The sequence below is a fragment of the Notamacropus eugenii genome, chromosome 3 (genome assembly GCF_028372415.1).
Source record: "Notamacropus eugenii isolate mMacEug1 chromosome 3, mMacEug1.pri_v2, whole genome shotgun sequence".
Classification (NCBI taxonomy): domain Eukaryota; kingdom Metazoa; phylum Chordata; class Mammalia; order Diprotodontia; family Macropodidae; genus Notamacropus; species Notamacropus eugenii.
This window is the reverse complement of record NC_092874.1, coordinates 250,580,564-250,606,595: the sequence shown is the minus strand read 5'-3', so window position 1 is coordinate 250,606,595 and position 26,032 is coordinate 250,580,564. Positions and strand designations below refer to the sequence as shown.

At 36.8% G+C, this 26,032-nt stretch overlaps 1 protein-coding gene and 1 non-coding gene across 2 annotated transcripts in view; one reads left to right on the top strand and one right to left on the bottom strand.

Annotated features, from left to right (window-relative positions):
* TRHDE (thyrotropin releasing hormone degrading enzyme) overlaps positions 1 to 26,032 on the bottom strand; it is a 511,960-nt gene that overhangs the window by 141,292 nt on the left and 344,636 nt on the right. The window contains exons 8-9 of the mRNA XM_072655393.1: positions 13,158 to 13,223; positions 12,258 to 12,445 (exon numbers count right to left, since the gene is read on the bottom strand). Of these exons, the coding sequence (XP_072511494.1) occupies positions 12,258 to 12,445; positions 13,158 to 13,223 (254 nt within the window). The remainder of the gene's footprint in view (positions 1 to 12,257; positions 12,446 to 13,157; positions 13,224 to 26,032) is intronic.
* LOC140497977 (U6 spliceosomal RNA) lies at positions 3,675 to 3,781 on the top strand. Its single transcript, XR_011964972.1, has one exon. It is a non-coding gene; the product is annotated as a U6 spliceosomal RNA (small nuclear RNA).

Genomic DNA, 26,032 nt, shown 5'->3' with positions numbered 1-26,032 from the left:
CTTAAGGGTCGGGTTCCCCACCTTCAGAATCTAAAATCCATTTGCCACACTTCTCTTTTGTCTTGAAGCCTACACCCATCACCTTTGTGGGAAACCGTAGCAACTTAATGAAATGCATCGGTAGTCTTGATAATGACGCATGCTGGTTTATAATATATATTAATTATGATCCATTTGTTTGCTTTTTAATTAGGTCATTAATCTTCCATATTGAAATATCTTTGCACTGTTAGGCCAATTTCTGGTTGTGGTTAGGGGGAAACTTTTATTTCAGAAATACATAGACAATCACACTATATCTAATAATAAGAAAAGCCCTTCGAAAATTAAGTGGTGTATAAAAAACCTAGAGTGAATAAGTCAAATTCTTTTATGATGAATATGGATAAGACACAATGAAACTTTTGTTTTATTTGCTGTCTTTTGCTTTTGCTTTTAAAGGAGACTTTCTAGTCCCACCACTTCCCCTAAAGGGCCACTTTTTAAATAGTCATATATAATACAATGATATCTGAGCACAGTGAGAAAAATTGGGTCATATCTTCAGAGCAATTTTCAGAGGTATAGACTAGGGCAGGGGTGGGGAACCTGTGACCTCAAGGTCACATTTGATCCTCTTGGTCCTCAAGTGCAGTCCTTCAGCTAAATCCAAACCAGGGCAAAATGATAAAAACTCCTAAAAAAAATGGGTTTTTATAATGTAAAAAGCTCAAACAGAAAACTGTAGTGAGACTCATTATAAGCCTACACCCCAGATTTCACTATTGTAGAAAGTCAAAATGTAAAGTTTAAAAGTAGGGATTTTAAAATAATATCCTTTATTAACAAACATTTATTGAATGCCTAGGGCAGCTAGGTGGGTCCTCAGATAGAGCACTGGGCTTGGAGTCAAGAAGACTCATCTTCCTGAGTTCAAATGTGACCTCAGACACTTACTAGCTATGTGGCCCGGGGCAAGTCATTTAACCCTGTTAGCCTAAATTCCTCATCTGTAAAATGATCTGGGGAAGGAAATGGCAAACTACTTGTAATGGTAATTTAAGGTTAATAGTGGGTGGGGGGAAGAGTTAAAGATCTTCTCAGCCCACTAAAAGGCTTCAGTACCTTTTGTTAATTTCGGTTGAGGGCCCGAGTCAGAGGGACCTGCCCTTTGGTTCTGAAAAGTGTATTAATACCATGAGGTGAGGTTTTACTTTGGTGCTAATTCATTGGAGGTGTTTGTTTGGCCAGAGGAGACTCTAGGAAGCCTCTAAGGAGGGAGAGAGTCCTTGCTGTTACACTACTCCAGTGTCTTTGCCAAGAAAACTCCAAATGGGTCATGAAGAGCTGGCTTTGACTTAAAAATGACTAAACAATAACACTGGACAAAGTAAAAGAGGTGTCAAGAATAAAACAAGAGTCATGCTTAATGCTTCATATTATAATGCAACAATGGCCTCTGTTGATTCCAAAACTCTTTGTCTTTGTCTAGGGACAAGGCATATCATCTTTGTGGGAAACTATTCAGGGTGTTTCCCTAAGAACCTTCGATAGTAGAGTACCCCTTGGATACCCAGTAAGTATCAGGGACTAATTGTAAGGAAAGCAAGAGAAAGGCCACCTCCTAAGAGTTATACTTAAAACTTCCTTAACCTCTGACTTTTTCTAAAAATAATACTTTCTCCAAAATATATGTATGTAATTTTTTTCATTGATTAATTGAACAACTGACTCAGAGTCACAAGAGAATTCCCAAACCAACAATTCTCAGCAGGACTAGAGGCTAAGGTAAAATGGTGGTAAACTGGTGGTCAAAATTATTTTCTTTCTTTCCAGAAGGGAGATGGGGAAAGGGGAGAGATCTGTGATTTTATCTGTGTAGGTAACTCCTGATGTGGAAACTTGCTATCTAATGCAAATAATAAATCAGTGGTATATAACATACTCACAGAGGATTATCTGGCAGCACTCAGAGGTTAAATGATCACAAAACAATATGGAAATAGGGGGTATAAAAATTAATGGTAGAATTTGTATCCAATTCTTCTTGGTTTTAAGACTATGCCATGTTATGTCCAAGGTAAGCATCTTGGGAGCTATGATAAAACTTAAATTTACCAGGCAGTCCAATTTGGGTTGGTAAGATCACAGCTAGTTTCTCTCAAACCCTAGAGGGACTTGTTAGTGTAAAGAAGTAGTGAAAAGATAAAGTCTACTCAAAGTTGCTCCACAAAGAAAAGTAGAGTTGTTTCTGAAGTGCCATGCAAATGGCTCATAGGTTCATGGATCTAGAAGGGACTTCACAGGGATCCTCTAGCTTAACTGATTCACTCTGCAGAGAAGAAAACTGAATTTTATTGAAGAAAGTAACTGGTCCAAAGCCACATAGGTAGTAAATGATGGGGCCAGTATGCCAATACCAGGCTTCAGGTGCTGAAAACTGGTTGCTCCCCACCATACCATATTGCCTCCAAAGGGCTTTTATTTCATTGCAATACTGCAATTACCATTCATGTAATGAAATATCACTGGGTCCTTTCATTCTATACCCACACAAATTGTTATTTTAGTAAATAACAAAATTAAAGGGATTATAATAAAAATTGTCAGGTTACTCTCTTCTGGGTTGCAGCAACACTGCCTAAACCACAGAGGGAAAGTGAGATCCTTAACCATACCTGCGTGTTGTTTACAACAACTACTTTATAATTTAAGGACACTTTCTAAATAGGAGATATTGCATCAAGTAGCTGTTCAGATGCAAATCAGTTAATTATACAGTATTTGGATTATATAAATTCAGGGACTATAAGTATTTTAAAGTATACATTTTGTATTATATGATTTTGAGCATTAACACTGTATGGGTCCCATGGGCACATGTAGACCATTCTATGCTTTCCTCAAAGGCAGATTTCAAGATTGCAAATTAACAAGCACCTTCAGATTATGTATGCATATGTTCTTGAAAGGCTGAATGTCTGAGGGACATAATATTATGTTTTTCTGAATTTTTCATGCAACAATTATTTGTAGTTTTCATAAAATCCATTTAAACATCAAGGACTACATGGCAATTATGTCCTTTGTTATCATGGCTTAAAAAGCTGGAAGACCCTGAAGATAGCTGAGTAAAGATGCCTGGGTAGTGTGCAATGAAAGTGAGCCTAAAACAACACTGGATTATATTGAAAAGGAGATTAACTTCTGAAAATGGATTATATTTTTGCATCTTCAACCCTGCATGAATATCAGTGGCTCCATTTTATGTTTTAAATAAAAAAATTCAAAATATCAAAAGATTTGTTTTTAATTTACTATTCTACTCCCAAAATCACTAGATGATTGTTTTCATGTTTGTGTTAGACTTTAATTTAGATAACAGATAAATGCATATGGCATTGAAGATTTTTTTAAACAAAACATACTCTGACAACAGTCTGAAATTTCTTGAATGTAAGCACAAAGTCTTTAAAAAAGAAGTGAGGTATACGTGAATGAAACCTCATGAAAAATTTTGTGAAAATGGTCCAAAAATTTCAGCTGTCTCTGATCAATACATGTAATAAGGCCATTAAGGAAATACCATTGGGTCCTGTATTCTGTGTCCACAGTTGCTATTGCAGTAAATAACTAAATTAAAGAGACTATAATAAAAATTGGTATGTTCCTCTCTTTTGGGTTACAACAACACTGTGTTTGCTTCAGCAGCACATATACTAAAATTGGAATGATATAGAGAATATTAGCATAGCCCCTGCACAAGAATGACATGCAAATTCATGAAAAGTTCCATACTTTTAGGAGGGAACAATAAACTCTGTTAAGTACAGAACTAGCTCTATAGACAGTAGGATATTTCCTCTCTATGGGCTCTATAGTCAGTAGGAGGCTAAAAGGGAGGGAAGAAGTAGTAAGAGAAAATGGCTGTAAAAGGGAGCGGGGCTGAAAGAAGGGAGGGAAGATTAAGGGAGGCAGTGGTCAAAAATTAAAACTCTTGAGGGAAAGGGAGAAGGGAGAACTAAAAGCACAAACAGGAGAAAGAAGATGGAGGGAAAGACACAGATAGTAATCATAACTGCGAATGTAAATGGGATGAACTCTCCCATAAAATGAAGCCAGCAGAATGGATTAAAAACCATGATCCAACAACATGTTGTTTACAAGAAACACATTTGAAGCAGGTGGATACACACAGGGTAAAGGTAAAAGGCTGGAACAGAATATTTTGTGCTTCAGCTGATGAAAAAAAAAAGCAGGAGTAGCAATCTTAATCTCAGACAACGGAAAAGCAGAAATGGATCTAATCAAAGAGATAAGGAAGGAAACTACATCCTGCTAAAAGGTACCACAAACAATGAAGCAATATCATTACTAAACATATATGCTCCAAGTGGCATAGCATCCAAATTCTTAGAGGAGAAGTTAAGGGAGTTACGGGAAGAAATAGACAGCAAAAACTATACTAGTGGGAGACCTCAACCTCCCCCTCTCTGAACTTGACAAATCTAACCTCAAAATAAACAAGAAAGAAGTTAAGGAGCTGAATAAAACTCTGGATAAGATAGATATGATAGATCTCTGGAGAAAACTGAATGGGGATAGAAAGGAATATACTTTTTTCTCAGAGGTAAATGGTACATATACAAAAATTGACCATGTACCAGGGCATAAAAACCTCACAATTCAGTGCAGAAAGGCAGAGATAGTCAATGCATCCTTCTCAGATCATAATGCAATAAAAATTATATGTAATAAAAGACCATGGAAAGATAAACCAAAAATTAGTTGGAAACTAAATAATCTAATTCCAAAGAACAAGTGGGTTAAACACTGCCTAAACCACAGAGGGAAAATGAAATCCTTAACCAGACCTGTATACCAATATGTCTTTGGATAGAAAGAAAACTCGAGAGGTATGACAAGTAGAATTCTTAGACTACAGGACTCAAAGAAGTCCTTCCAGTAATCTTACAGCTACATGATTCAACAGGTTGCTGTTTGTATCATTACCTTCATTTTAAAGAAAAAATCCTAAAATAAAAACTCAGTATCCCAAATGTTTGGTTCACAGTCATGTATCAATTGCCTACATGCCATATTTAGTAATGGAACCATCTTTTCCAGACTTGTCTTAGTACAGGCCTAACCCCATGCTCAGGATGCACACACTTCTCGCTTCTCTTTCTAGGAATCCATTGTTTTGTGAATAGACCCAAATAAATCACTGCTGTTTTTGGTAAACTTTCCCCGATCTTCCAGTCGTTAGTCACCCATCAAATGTAAATCCCTCATTTTACAGATGAGGAAACCAAGGCTGAAAGATGGAAAGTGATTTGTTGAATGTAACATAGCTCATTAATATCTACAGCAGGATTTGAGTGAGGGCTTTCCTGATTTTTCAGCCCAGACCTCTATCTACTATAACATCTACCCACTGAAAATCATAAATCATAAATGTCTGTTGAACTGAATTAAAAACTCCACCAATTTTTGTCTTTGTTTTGCAGAAGTGGGGGGTTATGGGTATAGGACATTGCTTATAATGCTAAATATAGATGATATACTGGTTTGTTTTGCTGGACTTTTTTTTTCTTTTCTTTTGTCACAAAGGATGAATTAGAAAATAAATGTGATGGGAAAACAAAATATGTTAATAAAATGAAAAGTTTGTCACAAAGGATGACAAAATATGTTAATAAAATGAAAAGTTTTTAAATATCATTGTCATCAGAGAAAAAAGTTAATACTGTGTACTATTTTTTGTAGGACATACCTTGTTAATAAGCTTATCTCCATTAGTTGGGGAAGTAAGAAGATAGAATGAATTATACTACTTTGTTCCAGATGCATACACAATTTGCAGTATTTCTGGAAGATAGGGGAAGTTAATTTTAGTGCAAAATCAATTCCTAACATTGTATATTAAAGATCCAGGAGATTATACAAAGAGGGGAAAAATTGATTCTGAGTCATAACTAATCATGTATATTGTTAGAATGTTAGCAGCCTATTTGCTAAATATCCAGTATGTCCATGAAAACAACTACCTAATCACATGCTAAATTCCTGACTATAGAATATAGGAATTAAAGCACTGGTCTTTGAGTCAAAAAGTCTGGTTTCAACACTAGCTGTTTGATTCTGGAAGTCTTCTATCAATTTATAGATCTGAAGGTACTTATCTCATGTAAATGTATTTATATATCTGTATCTCCTCCTAGATTAGAATATAAGCTCTTTGACCATAGGCTTCATTTTTGTCTTTTTATTTCTGGTACCTACCTAGCAAAATGTTTGGCACATAATATGATCTTTAAAAATACTTGTTGATTTGTTATATTTGCAAGCAACAGAGGAAGCTCACCAGCTACCGGGGAAGTCCATTCCACTTTAGGATAACTCTAATTGTTGGGAAATATTCCAAACCCTTCTTGTTTCAAGCCTAACTCTACTTTCTTAAACCTTTCACCCACTATTCCTGGTTCTGCCTTCTAGGCACAACATAGAGAGCAAGACTAATCTATGTTCCCTAAGATAGCCCTTGTAATGCTGGAATACAGCAACTGCATTAGAGATGGTTTGAAAACTATAACTATGTTCAGATGTAGGTGGGAATGTGATGGGGATTATTAACAAAGGGGATGAAGGAATTTTTCAACTGTTCTTTAAATGTCAGGTAATTTAGTCCCATCTTACTAAGATTAGATAAACTAATCTAGACTCTGAATAACATAGGGACTTGATGAGACTGGTCATTTTGGTTTTTTTGGTAAACTCTTTCAAGTTGTCTAAATACAAAAAATTAATTATTTTCTTAATTTTCAATATGTGGGATTATTTATTAATTTATGGAATGAAATAAGCATTTCCATAACATGGTATAATAAAAAATTATTGCACATGAAACTGCAAATATATTATAAATTGTTGCTTAAAAAATATAAAAATAGAAAATGTTTTTCTTCAGTCAACGACAGCAGGAATTTCAACTATGGTTCTTTCTCCTTTCTAGTGAATGGTATCTACTCAAAAAAGATGGAATATCATTTGTACACAGATTCAACGCAGCATCTGCCTTCAAAGATCTCATGAAGGACAGGAAGACAATAAAGATGGACTCACTAAATCATGACACAAAAGAGAGCAAGATAATTAGAAAAGCCACTTTCAAAATTTTCAGTAGTAATAACTTCCAGTTGAGACAGTACAACATTGAGACATGAACACATGGACAAGCTGTCTTCCAACTCCGTGACTTTTCACTGGCTGTCCTCCCCTCTGCCTTGTAGCTTCCTTGTTTTCCTTTAAGCCTCTGATCAAATATATCTTCTGCAAGAGGCCATTCTCTCTGCCTCCCCTCCAAACTTTACCCCAACCACAGTGCCTTTGCTTTGAGATTAATTCCTATTCAAATTCTATTAAGCATGTATGTTTAGTTTTTGCACATTGACTCACTTGTTGGAATATAAGCTCCCTGAGGACAGAGAAAGTATTCTTTGTACCCTGCACAGAACCTGGCACAAAAGAAGGGTTTAATAAATTCTATTTGATTTACCAATGAAAGACTTCTTGAAAGAGACATTATCTGAGTCAGGTCTTGAAGGACTTCAATGTCTGGAAATTAGTGATTGGGTAAGAAAGTACATGGAAATGTTCTCTTCTACATGGAGTCCTTCCTCATCCTTCCAAGTGCTAGTTTCCTCCTTCAAAACTACCTTACATTTAAATACTTTGTATTTATTTATTTTCTGCATGCTTACATATGTGGACATGTTGTCTCTCTTATTAAAAGTAAGTTTCTTGAGAGTAAGGACTGTTGGGGGCAGAGTCAAGATGGTGGAGTAGAAAGACACATAAACTCTATCTCTTCTCCCACAGCCCATAAAATACCTATAGAAAATGACTCTAAACAAATTCTAGAGCAGCAAAAGCCACAGAACAACAGAGTGAAAGAGCTTTCTAGCCCAAGGTAGCCTGGAAGGCTGACAGGAAAGGTCTATCTCATAGGGTTTGGAGTGTAGTGCAGCCCATGGAGCCTAGCCTAGCCTTGGCTGCATGGCACTGGCAGGAACAGGACTGAAACAGGCCTCAGGGGTGGAATCTCCAGCAGCAGCTGTGGTTCTCAGATCCCTCAAACCACAAACACCAAAGACAGCTTCAAAGGTCAGGGATAAAGCTTTTTCACCTGAGTGAGAAGAGAGCAGAGTTTTCCCCTAGCCCCAGCTCCAGGTGGTGGCAGCAACATCCATTTTTGTAGCCCTTGGCCTAAAATCCCTGGAGGAATTGAGCAATTAATCTGGGTCTCAGCCCTGAGTGGCAGCCCAGGGGTGAGGAAGAGTGATGGCTGGCATGGTGGAGTTGGTGGAGGCTCTGGAAAAGGAATTCTACTTGCAGATCCTGGGCAGAAAAGCTTTGGTAGCTCCCAGACTAGAGGGTAGGCCAAGAGAGGAGTAAACTCCTCTGCCTTGATTGTGCTACCTTGGAGGAACTGACAACTTACAGGTCCCCAGAGTATACCCTCCTCTGGACAAAAGACTCAAAAGTCAAGTAATTGGCTGGAAAAATGCCAGAACAGGGGGAAAAAATAAGACTATAGAAGGTTACTTTCTTGGTGAACAGGTATTTTCTTCCATCCTCTCAAATGAGGAAGAACAATGCTTACCATCAGAGGAAGACCAAAAAAATCAAGGTTTCTGCATCTAAAACCTCCAAAATAAATATGCAATGGTCTCAGGCCATGGAAGAACTCATAAAGGATTTTGAAAATCTTTTTTGAAAATCAAGTAAGAGAGGTGAAGGAAAAATTGGGAAGAGAAATGAGATTGATGCAAGAAGATCATGAAAAGTCAGTCAAAAGCTTGCTAAAGGAGACCCCAAAAAATGCTTGGTATATGATATTCCAGAAGTTAAAGGAACTAGGATTAAAACCAAGAATCACCTACCCAGGAAAACTGAGTATAATGTTTCAGGGGAAAAAAATTGTCATTCAATGAAACAGAAGATTTTCAAGCATTCTTGATGAAAAGACCAGAACTGAATAGAAAATGTGACCTTCAAACACAAGGATCAAGAGAAACATGAAAAAGTAAACAGGAAAGGGAAATCATAAGGGGCTTACGAAAGTTGAACTGCTTACATTCCTACATGAAAAGATAATGTTTGTAACTCCTGAAAGTTTTCTCAGTATTTGGGTAGCTGGAGAAATTACACACACACATACACACACACACACACACACACACACACACACATATAGACAGAGAGCACAGGGTGAGTTAAATAGGAAGAGATGATATCAAAAAAATAAAATTAAGGGGTGAGACAGGAATATATAGAGAGGAGAAAAGGAGAAATGGAATGAGGCAAATTATCTCATAAAAAGGCAAAAAAAAGCTTTTTCAATGGAGGGGAAAAGGAGGGAGGTGAGATTGAAAAAGTGAAGCTTACTCTCATCACATTTGGTTTAAGGAAGGAATAAAATGCACACTCAATTTGGTATGAAAATCTGTCTTACACTACAGGAAAGTAGGGGAGAAGGGGCTAAATGGGGTGGGGGGATAATGGAAGGGAGGGCAAATGGGAGAAGGTAGCAATAAAAAGTAAACACTTTTGGGGAGGGACACAGTCAAAAGAGAGAATAGAATAAATGGGGGAAGGATTGGATGGTGGGAAATATAGTTAGTCTTACACAACATGACGATTATGGAAGTCGTTTGCAAAACTACACATATATACCTTATATTGAATTGCTTGCCTTCTCAGTGGGGAGGGAGGAAGGAAGAGAACTTGGAACTCAAAGTTTTAGGAACAAATGTTGAGAATTGTTTTTGCATACAACTGGGAAAAAAAGACATACAGGTAATAGGGTATAGAAATTTATCTTACCCTACAAGACAAGAGAGAAGATAGAGATAAGGGAAGGAAGGAGTATTAGAAGGGAGGGCAGATTGGGGGAAGGGGTAATCAGAATGCACGATGTCTTGGGGTGGTGGGAGGGGAGAGATGGGGAAAAAATTTGGAACTCAAAAGCTTGTGGAAATGAATGTAGAAAACTAAAAATAAATAAATAAACATTAGAATACAAAAAAAAAATTAATCCCTTCAAAAAAAAAAAGGGAGAGTAAGGTATTGTTTCATTCATTACATTTGGGTAAAGTTTGCAAGAACAAAACGTAATTGCAATAGAGAGCAACTGTAAATTTTATCTAATTTTATGCCCTAGGTGCTTTTACATGATGCATAAAGAACTCAGCAACATTATCCAAGAGATCACAAAGCATTTGAATAAATGTGACCCAGAAGCTGCATTTCTATTCCTTAGAAAGACTCTCACCTACCAAGCCTGGGCTATGGAGACAGACAAGTAGTCTAGAGAAGGGACATCCAAAGAAAAGAAGGTCAAAGGGAAGTACTGAATTTTTAAACCTGCATTCAGTCTACACACTAATTACAATGATCAGGGTAAATAATAAGTCAGGAATGTAGGCAGTCAGGCAAGACTGAAGGATTAGGTAAGTATCAAAAGATCAGAGTTGGCAATAGCTCAGGGATATAGGGGAGCAATTAGGGTAATATTAGATCAGAATGCAGGTAGAGATTCTGAGTGCTATATCTCTACATAGAGGAATGCTGGCCAGAAATTCCTTGGCACTGAATTAAACTTTTGCCTCATCAAAAGAACTGATATGCTTTTCCTTTAGAGTACAGACCAATCTCCAAACACAGTAGGAGAGCTACAGATGAGAGTGGATAGAAGGACCTGCCTAGCAGATCATCAGAGCAAAGGCATTAAGAAAGCAGTGTACATAAGCATGTCTTCTCTGTACAGTGTGCTTCCTGTGAACAACTTGTTGAAGTCTGATCTATTTGGGTAATGATTTAAGACCAGCTTCTTTCCGAAGCCTTCTTCCAAATTCAGACGCAAGAAAACAACCATGAATCTCTTGATTGCTTGCCCTTATACAGCCAATCTTGGAGCTAGCCTACTGGGAATGATTTTCATTTTTCTTAGAGATAATAAATTATATTTAATGTGTACTCCAAGTCTCCTAGCTACTGGTAGCTCTTAATTTTCAAAGAAAAATGGAACAAGCATGGATAATCTAATATAAGCACTTTATTTTATACCTAAATTTCAATCATTTTTCTCATCAAATCTGTTTGCCAGGGCTATTTAGAAGTAGTAGAATTGAGTGGTCTGAAAGTTACCTCATCTTTCCTTTCAAATATTGACTTTTAAAATTATCACTGGACCAAATAACATAAGAGGAAAATTAAACAGCAGGACTGCCTACAAACAAAATAGTCAATCCTCAAATAATCCAAAGTTTCACATTTTAAAAGGAGGTAAGGGGAAGGAACAAGTATTTATTAAGCACCTACTACGTGTCAGGCACTATGCTAAACACTTTACTAATATTATCTCATTTTATCCTCACAACCACCCAGGGAGGTTTTTCTTTTTATCCCTATTTTACAGGGGAGGAAACTGAGGTAAATAGATATTAAGTGACTTGCCTAGGTTCATAAAGGTAGTAAGCATCTGGGGCTAGATTTGAACTTGCGTCTTCTGGACTCCAATCCTAGCAATCTAAACATTGTGCCACCTATTTCAAAGTAAAATCATTGATGTGTATCACCAAATTACTGTAATGCAATTTCCATTAACAATAAAAGTCAAGAAAAAATAGCATCATTCAATACAAAGCAGTTATGTTACTGATGTTATTTTGAAAGTAGCTTGATACAATTAGAAAGGAAATCTTTTTTGTTCAATGTGATTTGTCTGATGTTCAGTTGTAAAGGTCTTTTCTCCTTTATTTTTATAATTTGTGGTATGATTTCTAGTTCAGCAAACTTATTTGCATCCAGGAGAAGCTAAATTTTTGTGTTATTGTAAATAATAATAATAATAAGCATTTATATAGTGCATTAAGGGTCATAAAGCACTTTACAAATATTAATTTTGTATTTGAAAAGTCACTTATATACTGAATTGCTGGCTCTAGAATATGGCGATTTGAATCAAGTATTCATTGGTCAGATGGCTAATTGAAGTGAGAAAGAAAGCTAAATGGAACTAAAAATGAAATCATTATGTACGTAAGGAAATGAAACGATACAAAGTTACAACTCCAATGATAAGATCCTAAGGCTGCCATATTGATTCTTCTAAAAGAATCCTTTTCAACAGTGATAGTAAAAAACAAACAAAAAACAAACAAGGCACAGATGTAACTTTCAAAATGTTCAATTCTTTCAAAAAGACTGAATACCTGTTGTTTCCAAACTCAGTGGTCTTGACTCTAGCCTTGCTGTCATAAATAAAGTGTTGCTGGGTAATGGCTATCATATTGTGAACTGTTCCATTTCCCAAGATGGTGATGACAGGATAACCCATCTGGAGAGTCCATTGATCCATTACTTCTTGAATATTTACATATTTTCCATTCTTTCTTAAAGCCTATAAAAACCAAGATTTAAAAAAGCTAATTTATTAAAGTACTATTAACAATTAACCATTGTTCAATGTTTACCTCTACAAAGTACATTTTAAATTCAAAATCCATGATGCCAGCATATACGAATAAAATCAATTTGCTTTAACCTAAGGGAAGGCTTTCTGCCCATCTCAGGCATAAAATGACTTTGTGAACATTAATGTTTTAACGTAATGGAATATAAAACAGAAATTTTATTGTTCTAGCAAGAAGGACCTAAAGTATCACTGTTAAGTAACTTCAGTTTGTCTAGTAGAGCATAAAACATTTGCTATACACATACAGGATTATGTCTGATTTTGAAACTTCCCAATGTTCTGCCTTTAATATGACAGGTACTCCCATACCAAAATCCCATTTCAATGGAAGTACAGTCATCCTGATGGGAAAGGTAACCTCTATTCCTGTGGCTATTTTGAGTACAGAGAGCATGAGTGGCCAGAGATCATTTACATGACAAATAAATACTAAAGGCAGCCTGAGGAAAAGGGAAACAGAAACGCTATAGCATATTAGCAGTCCACTTGCAATTACATAGCATAGTCTTTTCTTAACATCACACACACACACACACACACACACACACACACACACACGCACACACACACACACACACACACACACATAGAATACAAAGGTAAGGTCTGGTACCTCCATAACCAAAATATACTTTACCTCTGACAGTGTATTCCACAGATCATTTCTGGCTGCATTGCCATATTTATGAATGGTTAAATAATCCTAAAAGAATATAAATCAGTAATTACAATTCACAGTCCAAATAATTATGACTCAACAATTGAAATTCATTTCTGAATTTGATTAACTATCTCCATGTGTAGGAATTCCATTAATACAAAAACGGAGACACTGAGATACTGATGATACTTCTTAAAGAGATTAAGATACCAATTAAAATGTTACTGAGATTCACCCATAACATGTTTTTAATTAATTCATCACGCAATACTAATTGTTTAAAAAACTATGGGCAAGGAAGACCATAATTCCTTCTAGACACATTAGCTGGCTTACTATTTTCCACATACGACATTTCATCTGCCATTTTTCTCCCTTTGTACAAGTTGTCCCCTGCTGCTGGTATGCATTCCTTCCTCCCTTCCAATTCACAGAATCTCTAGTTTCCTTCAAAGCCCAAATCAAGGGCAACCTCCCATAGGAAACTTGGCAAAATACACATAATATGCACTTTATTACATTCCAGGCACTGCGCCAAGTTGTCCTGATCTTCCAAGTTGCTTATACCTTTCTGCCAGAAATTAGCTTGTATATATGTTGTATTTAATCATTCATATACATGCAATCATTCCTCCACTTCCCTAAATGGAATATAAACTACTTAAGGGCAGAGGTTTCTTAGGTTTGGTTTTATTTTTTGCCTCTCCAACACCTAATAGAATGTTTGGCATATAACAGGTACCTTACAAGTGCTTCTGGAATTAAGAGGAATTTAATTTTAATTTGCCAGAGTTTAGGTACAGTGCCTGGAACATAGTAGGTACCTAAGAAATACTTATTGACTAATTTCTAAAACAAAAATTCCTTGCGAAATCTCTTCCTTTATTGTAGCAGGTGGTCAACCTATAGCTGATGACCTGTTGGCTCTGTAGAAAGCTGCATCTGCTCTGAAATCCTTAAGGGAGAAATAAAGAACCCATCTGCCTCTCATCTTGAAGCCTCAGAGAAAAGCGTTTTCCTTAGTATAAAGGAGAAGAGAGAACTCAATCAACTGAAATATGTTAAAATAGTTTTCTTTATGAGACATTAACAGATATCTATATCCCCAGGAAATGGGGGAGCTAAGACAAAATAGTATGTCTTTCTCACTGTGTCTGTGTGTGTGTGTGATTATATCAGAATCCCTGGGTCACAGGCTTTGTCCAGCTGTGACCTGGTTGGAAGTTTATTCAGCTCTAGATTATACAACTCATTCTCCATTGCTCTTCTTTCAGCCACCAAAAGACCAAAGAACTGAAGGGGAGAAGGAGGAGGGGACTTTCCCAAAGGTGTGAGTACCATCTCTCCATTGGCTTTGAAGTCTCTGAGCCTTTCTGCAGAGGACAGGCAGCCTATTATAAAAATGATGTGTATTTGCTTCCAGAGCTGTGACCTACAAACTAATATCCAATAAAGAAACTCCATGCTGAGTCTGTCTTATATGCAGCCCCAGTTTGGGGCTGGGACCTCCCAGTCCTCATTTTTAAACATTAAGCCTACATGCTGCAATATCAGTACCATCTCTCCCCACTCCTTTTTTGAGAGCCACCGTTTCTATCATTATCAATCTGGCATTTAGTTATGGCTACTGTATATAAAATTCTCTGACTTCAAAGGGAAGAAGGAAATTGAAAATAGTAAATTTGATTGTAAATCAGAGGTCTCTGCTTCCTTGGGAGTGTTCATCATCTCCCTCCACCAAGTGGCAGAAGACAAAGTCCTCATTTAAATGAAACTGGAGATGAAACTGGAAGAACATCTTGTTAGTGGGAATTTGTGTAGCATGGGATATTTCTGGCATAATTCGGATTAGCTAAGCACATTTTCTGTTGTACAAACTCTATCAAAGGGGACAGATTGTATTTGTCAATCATGATACGCCACAAGGAGTAGATCTCATTTCATCACAGGCTGCAGAAACTAGCTTCCAATGCTGACTTGGGCAACTGCCCATGTCTCGGCTGAGTAACGTCAGAAAAATAGCATTGTGGGGGAAAAGACAATGCTGTAGAAAGGATCCAAGTCTCCATTTGGGATACAGAAATAACACATGAAAAGAACTTAACACAGAAGCCAAAAGTTGCATTTAACTGTATTCCTGAATTATTTATTAGTGCACTTTCCTTCCACTGATCTTTATTTTGCCATTTACATAATCAGAGCTTAAGAAATAACGGGTTCACTTATAGTAGGGGTTTTAAATGTGTGTTGTGTCATGGCCCCCTTGGCAAAGGTGAGGAGGAGAGGGAAGGAGAGGAGCAGAAGGGAGGGAAGAGGAGAGAAGAGCCTAAATTCACAGGTAACTGCTAACTCTTTAAGAAAAAGACACAAATTTACCATTTTTCATAGTGGAGATCAGAATCCTTGATTATCAAATCCAGAGAGGTTATTTCCATTAATTTAAATTTAATCTTTCCTTCCAAATGCACTAATTAATTTTAATTCTATAGTCATTTCTTGATTAAATCAAACTCTACCTAAAAATAAAACTTGAAATGAATATGTGCATTTTTTCAAAGGATATAACCTAGAACATGGCAATGGATGGTACTCAGTACAATGAACTATTTTGAATTGTTAAGTAATGCTGATGGCAACAGATAGTATTTTTATATAATGGTATATTCTTGAAGGCTAAATATACAAACACTGAGCAGAGCTGCTGTGGAATGGTGGAAGTGGATAGAGAAATGACTTTAAAGCTAGGATGACCCTGGTTCAAGTATCACCATTGAGTTTGTAACCCTGGGCAGGTTACAACTTCTCAGTTGTAACTCAGTGTCCCAAGTCACTCTCTAAAACTGTAGGCTACAAAGAATGTGCTAACAGGAATAGGTAAAAGATGTTTCTTCACCTGGCAATTCTCAGTACCAGTGAAAGAACAGGTCCAGTCTCATTTGGGACTACCTACCATATCTCTTTGAGGTAATTTACTTCACTAATTGGAGCTGTGGCTAGAGTATGGGGACCTGGAGTCAGGAAAAACTGAGTTCAAATACAATCTCTTTACTATGTGACACTAGGCAAGTTAGCTCACCTTTCTGTGCCTCAGTTTCCTTAACTGCAAAATGGGAATAACAGTAGTACCTATATGACAGATTATTGTGAGGATAAAATGAGATAATACATGTAAAAATTCACAGCACAATGTCTAGCACATAGTAGGCACTAAATAAATGTTTATTCCTTCCCACATTTCCCACATGTGTCATAGAGGGCTACCATTTAGGTTAAACATTGCAAAAAAAAACCTACAGGAATTCATTTAGTGTTTGTTGAGTTATAGATTCAGAAGGCTTCTCAGAGATTACTTAACTCACTATTTTTCCAGAACTGAGGCAATGAGAGGTTAAGTTGTATGTAAAGAAAGCAGCACAGTTGGGATTTGAATAAAAGTCTTCTAACTCATAATCTAGCATTCTTTCCCAGAACCCCATGCTGCTTTCTATTGTGGACTTCAGGCAGATGGTTTGCTTTGTCATTCATATGTCAAATATATCATTACAAATTTGAAAACCTACTGGCCATGACAAAGTACACAACACTCATACATATTCATGTGTAAATATATGAGCGTATATATGTATAGGTATGTGTAAATACCTATGTGTATATTTATAACATGAATGAGGGCACGTAGCTGCCACGTCATCCATGAAACCCATGTTAACACAGGATCTTCCTATTCTAATGCAGGTAACTGCACATTTTCATTGCTAATAATCTCTCTCCTGGTTTGACTGTCATTAACTTCAGGTCATCAGAATTTCATGAGCACCAACCAATAATAATGATATCCTCTCCACACCTCATTGCCTTGCATTGATTTGCATAAGCAATTTCTGCCCTGATAATTGGAGCCAAACATATCATGTTGTAGGTTACTTTATGGAAAAGAGCAGTTAAATAGTAATCAAGAGAAGTTTATCTTTATGCACCTCTAATCCTAGCAGATCTTGAATTTACACCACAGGATGATCAGGAAGGTGACTCACTCCATCACTTTCAAATATGGACTTAATTGTTTGAGTTTACATTAGATGTTAAGAATACTCTTTTTTTAATAATTTCATTTCCCTGCTGTTGACTCATAGCAACATGAATAATGTTACTAGGTTCGAATCATTAAAACAATATTGTTTTGTTTTAAAAAGAAAAGGCAATAGTCCTACATACTAATTATTGTTTTAATAGTTACTGAACCAATCAATGTTATCTGAGGGATTCATAATTGTGGCTTTATATTATTATTGCAGGAATAATAAGTGGAAAGGAAAAAGGTAATTACCAGGCATATAACACGTAGAAATGAAACAAAAAGAGTCTAAGCTATTAAAAAATTTCAATCCAAGAGACTGTACACTTGAGTTATTTTTAAGAATAAGTTTAGTACTTGAAAAACCCAAAGATTTCAGCTATTGGGGTAAGAACTCATTATCTGATCAAAATTTCTGGGAAAACTGGATAACAGTGTGGCAGAAGTGGGATTTAGACCAATACATCACATCTTATACTAAATAAGCTCCAAATAACACGACCTAGACATAAATTGCCACATCATGAAAAAAAAAAAATTGGAGGAACAAAGAAGAAATTACCTTTCAGATCTGTGGATAGGAAGAAAGTTCATGACCAAAGAAGAGAGAGACAGTATCAAAGAAAATAAAATGGAAATTTTTGAATACATAAAATTAATCCAATACAGCTAAAATTAGAGAAGAGAATGAGTTTAGTGAAGGCAAAAAATTGCAACAACTTTCTTTGATAAAAGTATCATTTCCAAGATATCTGAGGAACTGATTAGAATTTTTAAAAAATGACTATCATGCCCCAGTAGATAAGAATATGAACAAGAAGCTCTCAAGGAAAAAAATCAGCAAAGCCATAAGAAAAAATACCCCAAATTATTGATAATGAGAGAAATGCAAATTAAAGCAACTCTAAGATTACACCTTATAATCCATCAGGCTGGCAAAACTAACCCCCCAAAAATGTAGAATGTGGGAGAGGCTGCAAGAAAATGTTGATATTTTGTTGGAGTTGTGAATTAGTTCAACCATTCCAGAAAGCATTTTGAAATCATGACCCCCCAATCCCCCTTAAAATTATAAAACTGTGAATGCCTTTTCAACTGTCAATACTACTTTTGGTCAATGCCAGAAGGACAAAAAAAATGTTTATAATAGCTCTTTTCATAGTAACAAAGAAGGGAAACTAAGGAAGCAGCCATTAATTGCTGAATATTTTTGTATTAAATATTTGTGAAGTAATTTGGTTCAAAGGCACTGTGCTAGACACTAGAAGAAATACAGTCTTTCCCTCAAGGGCTTACATTCAACCACAGTATGTAACATATAAATAGATAAGTACATACAAGCTAATTTGAGGAATGAGAGATCAATAACAACTTATGTAGAAGGTGGGGTTTGAAGAAAATTAGGTAATCTAAAAGCTGCTGGTGAGGAAGGCAGACATTAAAGGCACTGGGAAGAGTTAGTGTAAAAGCATGGAAAAGGAAGATGAAACGTCACAAGGGACCAATAAGAAGGCCAGTTTGGTAGAACTGTAGTGAAAGGAAGTAGTGTATAACTAGGTCAGAAATGCAAGTTGGGGCCATGCTTGCATTTGAGGCTAAAGGAATTAGGAAGTCACCTGAATTTATTCTGTAAAATAATAGTATGGTCAGTCCTATACTTAAGGAAAATCATTTTGACAGCTATGTCAAGGATAGACTGGAAAGGAGAGAGACAAAACAACATGAGCAAATAACAGGAGTTTGAGTGGAAGATGATGAGGTTCTGAACTAGGATTGTGGCAATATGAATGGAGAGAGGGGAAGTATATGAGAGATTTAGAAATAAAATATATAATATTTGGCAACTCTTTGATTACTCTTAGATAGAGAAAACAAATGCCAAATTAGAGTTGAGTAGTTTTATCTTCACTCTGACGCCCATTATCGTTATGTCATCGGCAGCATAGCACTGATCCTCTTGTATTTTTTTCCCCAATATTGAATTTTTTAAAAACCCTTTTTTTGTTTGCCATAGCATTTATTACTAGCTTTATCTCATTGCTATTCTTAAAGCTCCTGATGTTATTCCAACAGGATTATGCCTTGCTTCTGTATTAGTCTTCCATCATGTCTTTGATTTCCTATTCTATATATTTCTTTTTCTTTTTTAAAATTAATTAATATATTTTTAGCTTTCAACATTCACTTCCACAAGATTTCAAGTTCCAAATTTTCTCCTCTTCTCTTCCCTCTGCCCATCCTGAGACAGCGTGGATTCTGATGACCACTTCCCCCAATCTGCCCTCCCTTCTGTCACATCCCTCCCTTCTCTTATCCCCTCCCCCTCTATTTTCTTGCAGGGCAAGATAGATTTCAATACCCCAATGCCTGTATATTTTATTTCCCAGTTGCATGTAAAAACAGTTTTTAACATTTGTTTTTAAAACTTTGAGCTCCAACTTCTCTACCTTCCTCTCTCCCCACCCACCCCCCAGTGAGAAGGCAAGCAATTCAATATAGGTTATATATGCGTAGTCATGCAAAACACTTTCATAAATCATGTTGTGAAAGACTAAGTATATTTCCCTCCATTCCATTCTGCCCCCCATTTATTCTATTCTCTCCTTTGGGGGCAGCTAGGTAGTACAGTGGATAGAGCACCAGTGCAGGAGTCAGGAGGACCTGAGTTCAAATCTCACCTCAGACACTTGACAGCTGTTACAGACTCCTCTGCCTCCTCCACCACCCTGTGGTTGGGGCCAGACTCTCTCACACAAGTTCAAAAGATTTTTTCCATTGACCTTCCAATTTGTCCTCATTGTTTTGGGGTCATGAAATCTGGAAACCACCATAGGTGCCAGTGATTCATGCCCCCCACCACAGGCCTGCTTAGGTCCTATCTGTGCCAGCACAGCCCTCAATGGACTGCACTCTGCTCCCAGTCTGATGAGACAGATGCTCCCTGTCAACCTTCCAGGCTATCTTGGGCTGGAGATGTGCTTCATTCCATTATTCTATGGGTTCTGCAGCTTCAGAATTTGTTTAGTCATTTTTTACAGGTATTTGGCTAGGTATAGAGCTCTAGGAAGTCCCTGCTTTTACTCCACCATCTTGGCTCTGCCTCCCAATTGATGAATGGTTAAATAAATTACAGTATATAAATGTAATTGAGTATTGTACTCTAAGAAATGAAGAAAGAAATTGTTTGAGAGAGAGTTGGGAAGATTATATGAACTAATTCGTAGTGAAATGAGAAGAAACAGAAAACCTTTACAGCATAGCATCAATATTTATAAAATAATTACATAAGACTTAAAATATCTGATCAATGAAATGATCAATTATGATTCCTGAGGATTGAGTAATTCTCCCCACCAGATGATAGATGATGAACTAATATGCAAAACAAGACACATTTTTGGATGTTGCTAACATAAGAATTTGTTTTGCTTGACTATGTTTATATGATACAGGATTTCTATTTTTTTATTTCTTTGTTTTTTAAGGGGCTTATGAAGTGTTTCTTTTGTCTGAGAAACAGCCTAGATTAAAATTATGACTTGGGGGTGGGGGGCTAACACAACTAACAAAATCGATAAAAATGCATGCTTTCCTTAAATTGTGAGCTACTTCCGAGTCACTTGAGGCAACATTTTGCATGAAAGTAAAAGCTATGAGATGTGGTTACAAAGAAAAGAAAGCTATGGAAAAGGTGTAATGCCCTCAGCCAGGATTCCAATCAAGGTTGAAAGTTAATACTATCTCCTAGCAAGGAGATGAAGCTAATAATTAATAATAATACTAATAGCAACTAGCATTTATTTGGCAGTTACTATGTGCCAGGTACTGTGCTAAGCATTTTATAAATGTCTCATCTGCTCCTCATGACAACCCTGGGAGACATACTGTTGTACAAATGAGGAAACTGAGGCAAACAGTGTTAAATGATTGTCCAAAGTTACACAACTAGTGTATGAGGCTGGATTTGAACTCACGTCTTCCTGACTCTAAGCCTAGCTCTCTATCCACTGCAACACCTAGCTACTCCCAAAAAGCAGATCTAAGAGGAAAGTAAGCAACAAAAAGGATTATTATATTAGTTGGAAAGAAAGGGCATCACTTATGCCAAACTAGTAATCTGATGTCTGTCAAGAACAGGGCAGTGGTATGAGAGTGGTAGAGCAAGAAGGCAGTCGGATAGTGTAGGGGGAGGCACAGGAGGACAACACCTAAGTGATTTTTTTCTTTCTAGGGCTCCATGAAGGTCAATGCTGTAAATCACAGGGACTTTATACTACCCTAGGGTGGAGGGCTGGGAGGGAGATAGGAGTTCTTCAAAGCATCTTACCTCTCAGACTTTAGACTGTATATGGCTTCCATGTCTTTTCCCCCTCACTTGAAGCCTCAATTTGGATAGAATTTTAAGTCAGAAAAAACATACACATTCTCAGGGATAGGCAGCCCACCAGAGGGAGTGGTGTCAGAACCTTCTATTAAACCTCTGTATCTTTTTTTTCACATTTGGGCAGTTAGGGAGCTTCTATGGTAGTTCCTTAATTAAGAAGAACAATAAAATTCTCTAGGGTCACATGGAGTACCGGAAAGGAAAGGGAGAGTCCTGATGCTATACAGGTTTGAGTATGAGTCCCTCCTCCTGTATCCTTTACCATGCTCATAAAACCTGTTCTATTCTTGATGTCTTTTGAGAACAAGTGTTAATAAGAGAAGCTGGTGCTACTATACTGAAAGTAAGAACACTAAAGATGCATCTAGGGAAATGACCCAGAACCAGAAGTCCCTATATTCTACTTAGGAAGGGGCAAATGACTTTAAGAAGCTGAGGGTTCCACGGAATTTATGTTATGCAGAGTTTTTGATCAAAAGATTACATGTATGAGTGGATGTGGAAAAGAAGATACGGTTTATATGTGTGAAGCAACATAGCATACAAGATCCAGATATGGTCTGAAATTCAGGAAGACTGTGGGTTCACGTCCCACCTCTGACACTTACTAGCTATGTGACCAAGGGGAAGCCATTTAACTTCCTAATACCCCAGGCAATTCTCTAAGGTTATAAATTACAGAGGAGCTGCAATACATCTCAATGGAGGGAGACTCCATACCATGAGTTCCCTAGAAAAATTAAATCACTGGAATGCACAAAACCCACTCACATACATATATGCACATGAGCAGAAGTACATAGGTATTTTGGACAGGTGGTGCATTTGAATAATGAACAATAAAGGAGAATGTTGTTGCTTCTGCTTCTGTTGCTGTTTGATCATTTCAGTCATGCCCAACTCTTTGTGACCCCTTTAGGGGTTTTCTTGGCAAAGATACTGGAGTGGTTTGTCATTTCCTTCTTCACCTCATTTTACAGATGAGGAAACTGAAGCAAATGGAGTTAAGTGACTTGTCCAGGGTCACATAGCCAGTGTCTGAGGGCAGATTTGAACTCAGGTCTTCCTGATTTCAGGCCTGGTACTCTATCCACTGTGTCACCTAAATGCCCTATGAGAAGTTTAGGCTCATACGGTTTGCAATGGTACAATTCCTTCTGTGACACCAAGCCGCTTACTGCTATAAAACACATATTTTCATGGCCATTCTTCTGGTGAGGTTGGCTTGCTAGTAATTAAGGAACATCACTACCAAATGAATCAAACCTACAGATAAGCCAGAGGGCAATGGAAGAAGTAATGATGGGTAAAGTAAGCTATAGGCTATTGAATTGAAATAAACATACTCCCTTCCTTTTGACTTCCATGACACTGCCATTCTTTTTCTTGTCAGTTATTTGCTTCCTCTTTCTTTCTCCGAGTATAAGCAGCCCATGAGGCTCTGTTTATAGGATCATAATATTTAAATTTGCTAGGGACCTTGGAGATCATTTTATAAAACTATCTTACAGATGAAAGAATCAAGGCTTAGAAGCAGGGAAGCAGTAGAAAGAGGGCTGAACATGGAGTCATTGGAGAGACCTACATTGGACTCCACCACTGATATTTACTAACTACTTGACAACGAGAAAGTGACTAAACCTCTTTAAGCCTCACTTTCAGCATCTGTAAAATGGTGATAATAACACATATGGGTGTGTAATAATATGATGTAAAAGTACTATGCCAACCACAAAGGACTAAAACAGTGCCAGCCGGTCATTATCCAGTTCTAAACTTTTTTAATGGGGCTCAGACAGAAACAGTCTTGGATGAAGTTACTCTTCTGCTACTATTTTTTTTCATATTTAATATTCTATTGCACAGGCAGATAAAAGAATTTTCATTAATTAAATAAAGATAATGGAATATATGTTCATCCTCAGTAGACTCAATGAAAGTACATTGTCTAATAGCAGGTGAGTCAATGGGGGTCACAGATGTCTCCTTCTACTATGATAGGATTTTTATATTTTCTGCTCTTTGTCTTTCCATTTTGAAAGCATTTTGTTCCATGTAGTTTGGAGATTATGGATTTGTTTTTGTTCAGATATTTCAGTTATATCTGACCCGTTGTGATGGTACTGGACTGATTTGTCATTCCCTTCACTAGTAGATTCAGTTCAGATTGTCAGGCAATTAAAGGTCAAGTGACTTGCCCAAGGTCATGCAGCTAGAAAATGTTTGAGGCTGGATTTAAACTCAGGCCTTACTGACTTTAGGTCCAATGTCTCAGTCTATTCACTGAGCCACCAGCTACCTCTTATGAATATTAAGATTATTATATTATTGTGTTATATATAATATATATATCATGCTATGTATGTTATGCATATATAAAACATATAATGTTATTTCTGTAAAGATTATTATTAAGAGTATTAAGATTATGAATATTTGGCATTAAATACTGTTTTCAGGGATCAGTGCTATATCTGGGAAATTGTGGGTCTATGACAAAGGCTCCTTTCCAACACTTATTGATTTAGTTCTGCAAAATTTTTCAAGATCTGTATCTATAGTAAAAGGATTTGTTCTCATAAAGGGGAGTGAGCTGCTGATATATAATACAAGCTACCAGGTCATATCTTTGTAGGCATTTGACAATTGCTAATCTTTTACAACATGTGGTACATGCTGGAGATAGTGGAGGACAGAAGGGCCTGGCATGCTTTGGATCATGAGGTCACAAAGAGTCAGGCACGAATGAATAAAAATAATAACTAAATAAAAAGTAATAGCAATGATGTTGCATGGTTTTCCTCTCTAGACTCATCCAAGCCCACAATGCCCTAGACTACCACCCCACTTCTGTCCTCCAGCAGCACTTTTCTTACTCTAGAATCAGCTCTACTCCCTATAGCCTCTTGCTCCAGTTGATAACTTCCTTTGTGAACATCCATTCAAAGATGCATTCACACTAGCCATCATGCTGCCTCCAAATCCTGATCAGTCCATGGTGTCCTAGATGACCTCATGACCTGGGCAAAGAATCTTGTCATCCCCTTTTCCCCTCTTTTTAGTTCCCTGTTATGTGCTGTCTTCCTCCACTCAAACCTAAGTTCTTTGAGGGCAGGGACTTTGTTTTTGCTTATATTTGTATTTCCAGGGTTTAACATAGTGCCTTGCACATACATATAATAAGCTCTTAATCTTGCTCTCTCTCTCTCTCTCCATTTCCTCATAATCTATCTATATTGGTCATTTATGTCTGAACTCTTTAAAGTTAACAACCTCTCTATAATTTCCAGTGGCAAAGATCTAGTACTAAATTGACATCAAACCCTGCTCCTTTTCTACAAAACAAACTCATATGACAGTCATTAGTTTGATAGATTGTTGACTAAGTTGCAGCTTTCCTCTTCACTCATACTAGCCAATACTGTCCAAGACTATCACCTGTCTCTATCCCCAGCATAATTCTTCTCATTCTAGCAACACCAGTACCCCCTATAGCCTCTTGCTTGGATTGCCAACTTCCATTTAAGAAACCTCCATTTAAGAAAGTACTCACACTAGTCATCATGCTATCTTCAAACCCTGACCAGACAATGGTGCCCTAGACCTCCTAGAAATAGTTCCTATAAAAGGTACTTCTGTTCCATATTTGAATGTTATTTATTCCATAAACTTAATACACAGATAAATTGCTTTCAGTTACATTTGACAAATCTAACAGCACGTATCCCTTATTAGCATTGACTGCTGCTCAGTGAACTGATATCTGCATGTTCAAAAGTCATCTCTATAGATTTTTGACCTGTTCATTATGTGTTTTAAGAATGTCTATCATTCTTCCTTCTCCTTTTTAGAGAGGAAATACAGATCCTGTATGTGGTTTTTGTTAGGATAATCTATGCTATGATCCAGTTTCCAGTTTCAAAAGAGTTGCAATTATATATGTTAAATGCTTTTCCTATTCACCTTTGACTTCAGGATGCCAGTAAGTCTCCTAACATATTCAGTCATAGTCTTCTCTTTAATATCTTTAATATGTGCCTTTCTTGGAGGAGACCAATGTATTTATACATACCACTTTCATCCAATGGTTCGTTAGTAGCCTTCCAGATTCAAATTTATTGTCGTCTGCTTCTGTCATTACATGATATACATCAAGAATATGTTCAAGTTCAAGAACGTTAGAGAAAGAATCTATAAAATGCAATAGCTGTTAAGTATATTATTCATTGGAATCATATACAACAGCTAGATGCCATCTATGCACATTAAATGATCATTTGATTCAAATTCTTTATTAAAAGTCATATTTCATTCAATATAGTAGAGATGATAAAAGATATGAGAAGATAGAACCCTAATGATCTTATACAGTCTCTCTAAAAAACACTAAAT